The 12,198-nt window shown below is 38.0% G+C and overlaps 1 protein-coding gene across 1 annotated transcript in view; it reads right to left on the reverse strand.

Annotated features, from left to right (window-relative positions):
- Positions 1-868: 868 nt before the first annotated feature.
- Positions 869-12,198, reverse strand: part of LOC134751043 (sodium-dependent noradrenaline transporter-like) — a 38,068-nt gene continuing 26,738 nt past the window's right edge. Inside the window, exons 16-20 of the mRNA XM_063686378.1 lie at positions 6,018-6,155; positions 3,010-3,109; positions 2,529-2,629; positions 1,915-2,082; positions 869-1,079 (exon numbers count right to left, since the gene is read on the reverse strand). Of these exons, the coding sequence (XP_063542448.1) occupies positions 981-1,079; positions 1,915-2,082; positions 2,529-2,629; positions 3,010-3,109; positions 6,018-6,155 (606 nt within the window). The 3' untranslated portion in view covers positions 869-980. The remainder of the gene's footprint in view (positions 1,080-1,914; positions 2,083-2,528; positions 2,630-3,009; positions 3,110-6,017; positions 6,156-12,198) is intronic.

Raw genomic sequence — 12,198 nt, forward strand, 5'->3', positions numbered from 1 at the left:
CATTAAAAAAAAATGGAAACGTAAAAAGCGAAGTAAATTCGCGAAAACCAACTTTCCGGACGCTAAACAGCTACGTACAGTAGCACTTTTTGAGCAACTGTATTAAAAAAAATTATTTTAGCCTGTCTATTATTACGAGTTTTAGTAAATCGCTGAGGGCACAGACATTATAGAGTTAGACCAAAATAAGTCTGCAACAATTTTGATAGCATAGGTAGGCAGTGAAAGTGTTATTTATACGTCATATTTTCATAGGTTTGACGTTTAAAATACCACTGCGTGTGCTATCAAAATTGACTTTCTTTTAATAAATAAGTGATAAAAAAATTAAGAAGACTGTGTTTTAAAGAAGAAAACTATAAATAAATTGTACAACATATTTATAATTTTAATTACAAACAGATACTTAAAGTATCTAAAACTTTTCGAAACTAAGTATTTTATACTTATACTAACGTTTTGATCATCACCTACTACTTAGACATGTTTCTTCTCTATTCAAATTTAAAATATTTACAATTTCTTAAATATCATAGTACTATCTACACCTAAAGCTGTAAAACAGATAGTGAAGTAAATTACAGTCATTACATTACAGTCAGTATGGGGTTCTTCAAAAAAGGAGTGTACAGGTTTTTAAAGGGTCGGCAACGCGCTTGTAATATCTCTGGTGTTGCAGGCGTCCATAGGCTACGGTGACTGCTTACCATCAGGCGGGCCGTATGCTTGTTTGCCACCGTCGTGGTATTAAAAAAAAAATTACTTTTACCGCTGGATTGCCAAAACCTAAGAAAGCTCTCACTAACGCTCATGTAGAACCATTAATCGAGTTATAAGAGCATGCAAAGATGCTCAATATTACCCTGAAAGGTAAAATTGCCCACCAATCTAATATAAATATCAGTGAGCCTACAAACTGTAAAGTTTGCATCAATTTGTCAAATACTCATATACCGTATTTAGTTCGGGGTTATTAGAATTTATACATAGAGCCAATGCCGCCAAGAGAAACGGGAGACTGGAGCCCCGGCTCGGATAGCTTCGTGTTCCGATTGCGGAGATATACAGCAGGCAACTCTCTGTAAACAAAAAAAAAGATAAAATAAAGATTAATTTTAATGTCAGCTAGAGTCCAAGCAAGAAAAGTCTGCAGGGATTCTGATAGCACACGCAGTGCAGGTGTTATTTTAAACGTCAATCTTCTATGAAATTATGACGTAAATAACACTGGCACTGCGTGTACTGTTAAAATCTCTGCAGACTTTCCTTGGTCTAACTCTTGTGTTGTGTCTTGTGTTGTGTGTTGTAATTTGTGCTTGAAATAAAGAATAATAAGATGTGATAACATACAAATCGTGCAGCAGACACAAAACCTACTTGTAAGCTTAACACGGTGATTTTAATGAAACTCTGCGTAGGGAGTGCTGTGCCACTAGCACAAACTGTATATAAACCGCTTTGATGCATCGATGTCATATTTATTCGTAACAAATAATCTGTGACAACTTATCTGAATATTAATTCCCTGTAAGATGTTAAATTTGTGATTTTATGAATAAAGGAATATTAATCGCACTTAAACTATCGTGAGACATATTTCAAAATATTTACGACAGTGCACGACGAACAACCGCCGCGGACACTCGTGCCTGAGGATGGATTCCCAAAGAATCCGAAACATGTCGCCAAAAGCGACTAAAAATAATAGTGAGTAAAAACCGTACTGATAAATATTTTAAAGGAATATTAATATGATATAAATATCAAAAAAACTGTTTAAGGCATAGTATATATAAGTTACCTACTCTTTAAGGTTTGTGCTAGTGCTGCCTCTGGCGGCAGAACATTGCAGTATTACTCTGTTACTCAAGCTCCCACTGGATCATATCTTAAATAATAAGATAACATATTTACCTGTCTAAGCGTCCCCGGAGTGCTGAGCAGTTTATAAATAGCCACGATGGGTATCATCAGGATGGAGGAACAGGCCAAGCCCCATCCCAGCACCTCTGCCCACTGAGGATACATGTACTGCTGGTATTGCAGTGGTTGTTGGTACAGGAGTCCGAAAACTACAACACCCTGTAGGATTTAGAGATTTTTAGTAAGTAATAACATTAGAAAATTATAATCATGTTTATTTATTTTAATCAGGATAATAGTTGAGTTTTGAGTTGAATGCATTATTTTGGACAATATAATGTATCGAAAATTTGTTATTAAGCATATATTATGTAATTAAAAATATATAAATGGATTGAATCTGGCTAAAGTGATTGTCTTTCAGTAGGTACAGTAGGTGGGGTTTGGGTATAGTAATTCGAATAAATGGTCCATTTTAACTTCACGACAATCAATACATTTCTTCCACCAGAGGTCGGCGGGGGTGAGCTATTAACCTTATAAATTAACATGCTTTATGTCATATTATAGGCAAATAGCTCACCCCCGCCGATCTCTGCTTATCACACAGTGTAGGCTTGGTCTTTACAAAAATGTAAATAAGTGATTTATTTTATTACACTCACTATGATAAATATTGGACTGACGAATTTCCAACATATCCTCCAGTATAATCCGGGTCTGAAGCCAAGCATTTCTTCCACATCATCTGAGAATCTCTTCAAACCTATAAATATAGCAGCATTAAAATACATTGTAAATTCAACTGCATGTCACTTAAATTTACAGTAGATACATACTATCACTTATTTTATAAGTGTTTTTGTTTTAATGTTAGTACCGTAAACTAGTTCAACATTGCCCGTCATGCCAAGCATTAGGTACCTAGTTGATAATAAGTTACTCTCTTTCTTTACCATACAGGCTGTCTATATGTACTTAATTAACTATACTGATGTGCCTTTCTTCCAAAAAAATACTGTTTTTTATTTCAAGTCAAGCAATATTTGTCATGGTAAGTAATGTTAAATAAAGAATTCATATTTAATTATACATTTTATACTCTTACAATTTTGTAACAGAACAACTGCAACACTGGTTGCTTACCGTAGAACCACGAAACTGCCACGGCCTCAAATAGTGCAGAACAAAGAAGCGATATGCCGGCAGCGTACGTATCCAGAAGATGGAACATGTAGATTCCACCCTGTCAAACAGAATACTCAGTAAAACAGTTTGCCACCTGGGAAAAGTTGGAAACTAAAAGCAAAGTTGGAGTTTTTTTTATGGTTTCTTCCATCTTGAGATGGTAAATTCACCCTGTCAAATAAATGAAGAAATGTTATAGTAGTTTTTTTAATATTAAAATTTAAGTCTACCTGGGCAAAGTTACACATTAAAAGGCGTGTTGATCCCATGTAGATCGCAACGAATTGATATCCTGGATAATTTGACTAGTCATGTTGGATCTGGTCACTTACGGCCACATTCCTTATAAGGCCAAGTATTATGAACGACCACTTCCCCAATGGGCCACTTCCTTTAATGGCCACTTAGAAACAATATTCCCCGAAAGGCCACAATCCCCTTAAGGCCTTTTCCTCTTATGACCACTTCCTCAAACGGCCTTTTCCTCGTATGGCCTCCCCGAAAGGCCACAATCCGCTAAAGGCCTTTTCCTCTTATGACCACTTCCTCAAACGGCCTTTTCCTCGTATGGCCAACTTCCTCAAACGACCTTTTCCTGTTATGGTCACATCCTCAAACTAACTGACTTCTCTATATGATAACCTTCCTCGTAAACCAATCCTCGTCAGGTTTTCGAATGACCACCATATCAATGATGAATGTCATTCTTCTACGATTTGTTCCAGCATATTGCTGCTGCACCATTTAAGCCTGGAGTAGTTAGTCCGACCTTATCCCGGCAGGAATCAAAATGTACAGCGAATTCTAGCTGTGGCTTGTTAGTGTGGCGTGTATAAATGATATGTAATTTTGGTTTTATTAATTAAAAATTCCGGGGGGAAATGTCTAATTTTGGAAATATACGATATTTTAAATGTTGATTCCTTCGAATTAATGCGAAGTATAAATAAACATTTTACATACCTACTTAAATCTCAACAAGTAGTATGTTGCCGCCTTATTGCATTTGGTTATGTAATAACTGGCTAGTTGGAGATTATTTTCTGTCACACGTCAAATGAAACACTTTTCATTGTGATTTATTTCTATAGTGTCAGTGGCCCAAAACAATTTCACACATTGTACACATTAAATATTTAAAAAAACACATAAGGATTTCACATTTTTTTTTTATGATTGCCCACACATAGCCCAGTAGTTTTCGATAGATCGAAATTGGGGACAATTCGGAGGATTCATCTCGCGGAGTATGTAATCAACCTTATTATAGGTATACCATGCCAAAACTTTTTTTGGGTAGTGGCAGCTGGCTAAATCAGGCCCAAATTTCACGGGACTGTTATCGGTTTCTAATAAATGGCAAAACTCTATTTCTCTAAGCACTCTTTAATTAAAAGTCCGACTTCATTGTTGACGATGTAATAAAACTTTTCGTCTTAAGGCCGCAACTTCAAATTCCTTGCCATATCATATATTTTTTTGCGAACTTGTCAATATTCACGAACTTATATTTTTCGGGTACATTTCCTCTACTATCGGCCATATAAAACTACGAACCGAGTAGTTGATTAAAATCCAGTTTTACATACGTCTCGTCGTCCAACAACAAGCAACCTTCGAATTTTATCAAAACTCGGTCGCACAATAGTCGAGCTCGTGTTTTAGCTTGTTGGTTCTATTTAACGGTCCAATTTAAATGTTTAATTGCTCGATAGCTCTTAATAGCCACCTCTGAGGCGAATCATCTTTACAGTACTACGTCATTCTATGAATTTTCGTGATAAATCGTAATCAGGCAGTCCTGTATTTTGTTTGACTGACCTTAGGACTTTTTTCTAAAATCTTATTACTTGTGCCAGACCTCCGATTAGTTTCTATTCCTGTTGGCGGATAGAATCTCCATGCAACGTTGTATGACCCGTCAAACACTAATTTTTAGCATCTTAAGCGACTTTGCTGTCTTCATCCTGGACCGATAAGAATTTGTGAGGTATTTGTGCACAATCAATCTCTTAAACAACACCAAGACCACACTTGTCCGCACTTGGTCTTAAACAAGACCAAGTGCGTGTAGTTCGAAAAACTCGCGCGCCTAGAAGATGTTGATGTCAACTTTAGCCAGTCTTCTCCGAGACCACGGGGACAACGCCGTCCTCGAAACGTCGGAGGTAAATTTAAAACTTATTTTACGCGATTAAGTCCCGTCGTTGTGAATAATAATGATCAATCTCTTTTTCTCAATTTCCATGGTCGAAAACTTTAAACTGCATAAAAGCCAGCAAAATAATATTTTCACCATGAATACTTTGAAGGTTGGTGATTGAACTGTAATTGTCAATATTTGTCCCACCATGAAAAAAAATCTATCAACTAATTATGTGCCAATTCTATATGTACTAGGCTTTATATAGGTACCTAGTGCTCCCGACATAGCCAACGCGCGCCGCCTCGCGCGCGTCACGTCTAATAGACTCGTCGCACATTCGAGGCCTTCAGCGAGGCCGGATCCTGAAGACGTCAGTCTGTCAGACGTCAGGCTTTGAGACGTTGGTCACTTTTTTATTACTTAACAACTTTTTTGACTGAGTCAGTGCAAAGCGCGGATAAAGCGTCTCCTTTTCAAATTGAGCAAAAACGTTTTCGTACCTATGTATATTCAGATATCTACAGCTGTTAGGCTGTCCGGTTCTCCTCTACAGGGCGCGTAGCCAACGTGCCAATCGTTAACGCTCCATAGCGTATTAGTCATCTTTCTCTATCACTCTTCCACACTAATGGGACAGTGACAGTTGCGTTTAACGATTGCACGTTAGCTACGCACCCAGGTCACATTTCCCAAGCGATTGTCGTGAAATTTTGTGGCAAGTTCGATAATTATATGGTGTTTTTGTTGATTCTGTTTTTGGATTTGAGTCCATGGGGACCGCGAGGTTTACAGCTCACAGAGCCATTAAATCTACACTTACTGGAGTAATATTGATGCAAGCCACACAGAACGAGACGCAGACTACGATAAGAGTGAAGTGCTCCCGGCGCAGCCAATGCGCGCCGCTTTCTCGTGTCAGGTCTAAAAGGCCCGTTATCACACATTCGAGGCCTCCCATCTAAAGATAAATACATTCGTATAATTAGTAGTGTCCGATAAAAAATGTTAGGTAATTATTCAACGTACAGTTCGGGTTATAAAATGAATAATACAATCATGTAAAACCTTTTTAAGTTTGTTGATTGTACCCTTAATGCGTTTCTGTCACTTTTTTAGTACCTACAGGTACTAAATGTGTCGTTTTCATTCAAAAGTTACCACATTGTCGCATGTCGCATGCCATAAGGAATTTTGTTCTTATGGTAAGCGACAATGTGGTAACTTTTGATTGAAAACGACACATTTAGTACCTGTAGGTACTAAAAAAGTGACAGTTTTGATTGAAAACGTCACAAATGTGGTGCTAAGTTTAAGCACTAGGTGCGGACTATAAAAGGAAGTACGTTGAAGAAATTGCGAGAATTATACTTTTTTCCTAGCTCATGTCAATATCAGGCAACATTTGGTATTTATATGCGCAAGCGGCGGACTTTGCGACGGAGTGTGTTCCTGACGTCATAAAATATAAATAGCCAAAATGTTTTGCTTGTGTTGATTTTATTACTAGGTATTATTAATTTTTTTATATAAAATTCATTAAATCATAGATACATTTTAAGTCAAAAATTGTGGAATAAATCTTGTCACATTTTTGTGACATTGTCGATGGTACTGGTAAACAAGTACTAATTAGGACGTCCTAAAAAACGGACAGTGCCGATTTCTGCAGAGACTATTTATTGTATACTGTGACAGAAAACGGACATTGCCATACTTAGGTTATATACGATTTTCATTTATTTACAGTTTTATAGACCGTCGTTGCGTTGAGGTTGTGTGATAAAAGTGTATGTATACTTATTTTTTTTTTATTTTGGTTCAAGGTAGTTCCACCAACTGACTCAGAGGAGTCAGATACTTAAAAAGACGATGATGACGTCATTTTACTAGCGACAGATTGTACGTCTACCTTGCCCCAATCCCACTCTTCTCCAGCCAGGTCACTTTCTCTGGGGATATCAGATATGATGGACATTTAGATTCATTCATACGCTATTAAAGTTTAGTTTTGACAAACCTGCGCCTCATCGTGAATGACAATGGCACTATCTATACTTGGAGATAATTTCGAAGTCAAACGTACCTAGACCTGGTGTGCAAACCGTTGTCCATAATAAGTTATTCTGTGTCTGAACACGACCTGTCCCCTAGTACCACAGAATAACTAATAGTAACTATAACTACCGTACAGTAGAAAAGGCAGGGTCACCGTCTCCGAAAAAAGTAACTTTGAAAATTTGGTTACGTCATAACGACAAAAATGTACAAAACAGCTGTTTTTGCGTAATGGGTCTTATGGGGGACTAATCATATGTCACTTAATTAAAATGGAAATTTATGGCAAGGTAACTTGTATTTTGAGAACACCAACGGACGAGAATGTAAAATATGTCGAGTATACGAAGTTTCCTAAAAAAGTTTTCCTAAGGAAGATAAAATTTTAACTTAAAAAAATGCCAACATGTGTGTTTTTGACACCGATTGCTTTAAAGTACCACAACTTCCGTTAAAAATCTCGCAGTTGAGTAAACTTTATCTTGCATTTAACTTTGTTAAATACATTATTAAAATACATGAAAATTTATGTAAAATAACCATATTAAATTACTTTACCGTCACTGGAAGCTTTATAATTAAATGAAAGCTTCCAGTGAGGTAAGTATTTTAATATGCGTTTTATTTCAGGTAAAACGCTGCTATTAAATGACTTTACCGTCACTGGAAGCTTTATAATTGAGAGAGCATATCTGTTTCCGTCGAATTATCACCAGTCTAGTGCTTTATTTGACTCTTGTTTCCGGCAACAGTGGCGACACCTGGCGGACCGCGCCATTTTTACACCAGGTAAAAGATGTCCGGTGAACTGTTTGTCATTGGCATTCAGTTTCCCGTCGAAACAACAAGTCCGCAGCGAGTCAGGCTCACTGACCCTGCGGCCATTACAATTTAAATTTTAAAAAATGAAATGAAATTGTTACGTGTGATTCCTTAAATCAATACGTTATATTAATTAAAGTGAATTTAAGTGTAAAAAGTGACCACGTCACGTAAGTACCTTGATTTCTAACATTAGTAAAATGAATATGTGGTCATATATTTTAACAGTTTTTCTGTTCGGACCACTACCTACATTTTAAATTATTGTGCCAAATAATTAACCAGTTTACTATAGTGTTTTATTTGCAGATCTTTCTATCCGATTATACTTTTTGTGAGAAATTATACAATTGCTTGCATTTTTGACGAACGCTGAGAGTCAAGACGCAAATTTAAATTTGCCGTTCACTTTGATATTGAAACGAAATTAAAGGAACCTTCGGTCCCTAAGACTCCAGTATTTTATTTAAAATGCTTCTTGACGTTCAACGCTTGGGAAGCGCAGCATGGTCTGAGGGTAGATACTCTGATATACAAAAATTTTACAATCATACTCCAGGTTCCATAGACCTGGAAACAAACGAAGAGGTAAACATGTATGATACTTTACGCCATCTAGCTTATGCTGATAGAATCATATGCAGCTATTACCTACTCCATTTTGAAACAAAAACAGGCGATTCAAGATAGATTTCGTAGTCTTTTATCGTGGGCTAAAGTATGAAATTTTTCTTATGAATTAAATACTAGTTGATGAGCTCGATTTACAAAAGATTTCCTCTGATCTTCTGCAATTAGTTTGTGGTTACCGCGCCGAAGCTATTGAAATACGCAGAGAGGCCATTACAAGCCAAATTAAAGAGCCACTTGTCAAGGCATTAGTAAACAAAATCCCCCCTTGCACAACTAACATTTTTGATGCTGATTCTTTTACATCACCTCTTGAAAAGGCAGGAGGAGTTTGAAACATGTTTGGCCTCTTAAACATAATGATATTACCAAGGCAAATCAGCCTAACAGCCGCCCCTCGCGGGGGCAAGGCATACAAAAACCTACAATTCCATCGCGTGGAATTCAGTGCAATGCGAGCTCAGGGTACTTTTCCTCGCAAAATACGCATATGCAAACCTGTACCGACGCACCCTCGCGGGGTGTATGTCATTGGCAAAATTGTCAACAACCAAATTACCCTTGGGTCAACCTACAAAAAAACCACCTTGCTTACCACACAAGTGGAAGAGCGTAGTTTCAAAATTGAGGCTCGCGGCCCGGTCGTGGAGGTAAGTACTAGAGGATGAGGAAATTCCAGTAGAGGTTACAAAGGCAACCAGAAACGGCAGAAACCATGACTCGGAACCGTTTCAAGTAGGCCGGTAGCGCACTTCCTCATACAGTGGAAGAAAATGCGAGCACCAGTATTTCTGGTGCTCCCATTGTCTCATTTGCTATTGCATTAAAGTTAATACGAGGGTATCGCATACCATTCCTTGCATAACCACTTCTGGTGTATCCCAATTTAAAATCAGGCCCCTTTCATCACACTCCTGTGTCAAAAGAAAATTTCTTCAATTGTGCACTAGAATTAATATTTATTTATTTGCATTGCTATTTTAAGAAATGGATAGTGATCAGTGAATGGGTGAGCTTCGCAAGCATATTGCAGTTGGCAGTGTCCACACTCTTTGCCAAGATAATAATTGTTTTAAAAACAAACGTTGCCTCAAAAATTGCTTTCCCTGATAACGAGTCAATCCTGTCAGAGGTTAGTGGTGAATTATATAAATAAATAAATATTTGGAGACAATCTTACACAGATTGACCTAGCACCAAACTAAGCAAAGCTTGTACTATAAGTACTAGGCGACGATATATATACATATATAGAAATATACATACTTATATACATAGAAAACACCCATGATTCAGGATTCTCAGGAACAAATATCTGTGTTCATCATACAAATAAATACCCTTGCCGGGATTCGAACCCGGGACCATCGGCTTCATAGGCAGGGTCACTACCCACTGCAGACCGATCGTCAATATATAGTTAATGATGTCAATGATGCTCCGTGCCCAAAATAAAAGCTCAAGGCATTCTAAGTGTAGCACTAACCGTCACCAAGCTTCATTTCTCCTCTTTTCCTTTTATCGGACGGATCAGCTCGACCAATTTTCAACTTGAAAGGGCTAAACGGTTTATATACTGGTCGAACCGTTTCACCACATAAACATGCATCGGATACCCGACTTCCTCAACCAAATGACGGGGTGTGCAGGTATATGCCATAATAATCATAATATACTTCCACGTACAAGTCTCACGTTTCACGCACGTACGCCAAGTGTATTTTCTATACTAACAAAATTGACAAAAACGTTGTCAATACTGACAAATTGGGTAGCTCAGACCTTGCGGCAACAATGGAATGTCAGAATTGTAGTTTACCTAGACGATTTTCTACTACTACTAGATCATGTCAAAATCATTATTCGAACCCTCATAAGTATCGATGGTAAGTAAATTTCACCCTGCCAGACCCATCGAACACATCGTTCCTAATACCGCAAAGTGTGTCGAGCGATTAAATTGGTGGGTATAAAGTTGACAGGCGTCAACAACTCTACATCAACCTCCCCACCAATTTTCTAAAACCGATGTCCGGGTCGCAGTTGAACGACCTAGCTCTTTCGGGAGCTTCGGAACCTTCATTGCAATCAGAAAGAAATGTTAGCTATCCTTCATGTTCTTCAAGGTTACGCTCACCTGTTGCATCACAGTTTAATGCCTATACAATGCGACAACAGGACGGCCGTAACCCGTCTAATGAAAGAAGGGGGATCGAAATCGTTAGCCCTGGTAAACATAACCCATCGGACTTTAGATCTTCTAGATCAAAATCAAATACACTTTAGCATACATTATCTACCGGGGAAGTACAATTGTCAAGCCGATCAATTATCGCGTCGTCACCTACCGTCGGAATGGCACTTACTACCGGCTTGCGTGGATACAGTTTTTGCGAAGTGGGAAATACCGGTGGTGGATCTATTCGCCTCGGCAACAGCCCACATGGTACACAATATTATGTATCCCGGGACCTGAAAGACCCTCAAGCGATGTATCACGCATTCAGTATTCCGTGGAACTATCCACTTGCGTGGGTATTCCCACCACCTTTTCTGATGCCCATAGTCCTCGCTCACTTGAACCAATCGACCGGGATATTTCTGGTAATGATGCCTTGCTAGGGAAAAAATGTTCTGGCGGGCAGACCTCAAAGCCCGAGCGCTAGCAAGGCCGCTTACTCTTGAGACACCTGCGGAAGAATCTCAATCTCATCGACACGTCGACAGGGTTACCACCTCCCTAAGTCGAGGAAATGATTCTCGAGGTTTGGAAGTATACTCTGAGGTGCTAGTCATGGAGCTCAGATCAATTATCATTGCTTAACAATTCTTGCAGAAAAATGACTAAGAACTTACAAAAAAGCTTGAGCTTGGCAACGTTGGATTTCTTTGGCATGTACAAATATATATATAAACTAGCACAATTTTTATCGGATTTACATCAAATAAATAAATTATCAGTATAATACCATACTTTTACACAAGTCAGTCGTTTCTACATTGTGTAACACTGAAACATCAAGTTGTTTGAGTTCACATGTTCTGATAAAACATATTCTTAAGTCGATTTCCTTAACGTGTCCTAAAACGACTAAACCCCCATTTTGGGATGTTGATTAACTGATAATTCTTTAACAATGCTTTCCAAATAATGCGTCATACTGCCACTTTACTACTTCTTTGCTCTGGTAGGCGCATACATAATTTAACCTTGCTTACGATTGACCATGACAACTGTATAAGATCAGATAAATGTATCATTTTTTGGCCACAGTTTGGCTCAAAAATAGACTAGTAATTACAGGCAGTCAGGTTGGAAACTATTAGCAAATACGAGTAATAGTATGCTAAATCTCCCTTTTTTGGATAGAAAGAACCATATCACTTGTAAATGACAGACGTAATGCTGCTAAATAAATCATTTAATTTGTTCATGACAAGTGTCAAGAATCGGCCGCAGCCAGCCTCACGGACGATCATTGCTAATTAGATAA

Source organism: Cydia strobilella, chromosome 21 (genome assembly GCF_947568885.1).
Source record: "Cydia strobilella chromosome 21, ilCydStro3.1, whole genome shotgun sequence".
Classification (NCBI taxonomy): domain Eukaryota; kingdom Metazoa; phylum Arthropoda; class Insecta; order Lepidoptera; family Tortricidae; genus Cydia; species Cydia strobilella.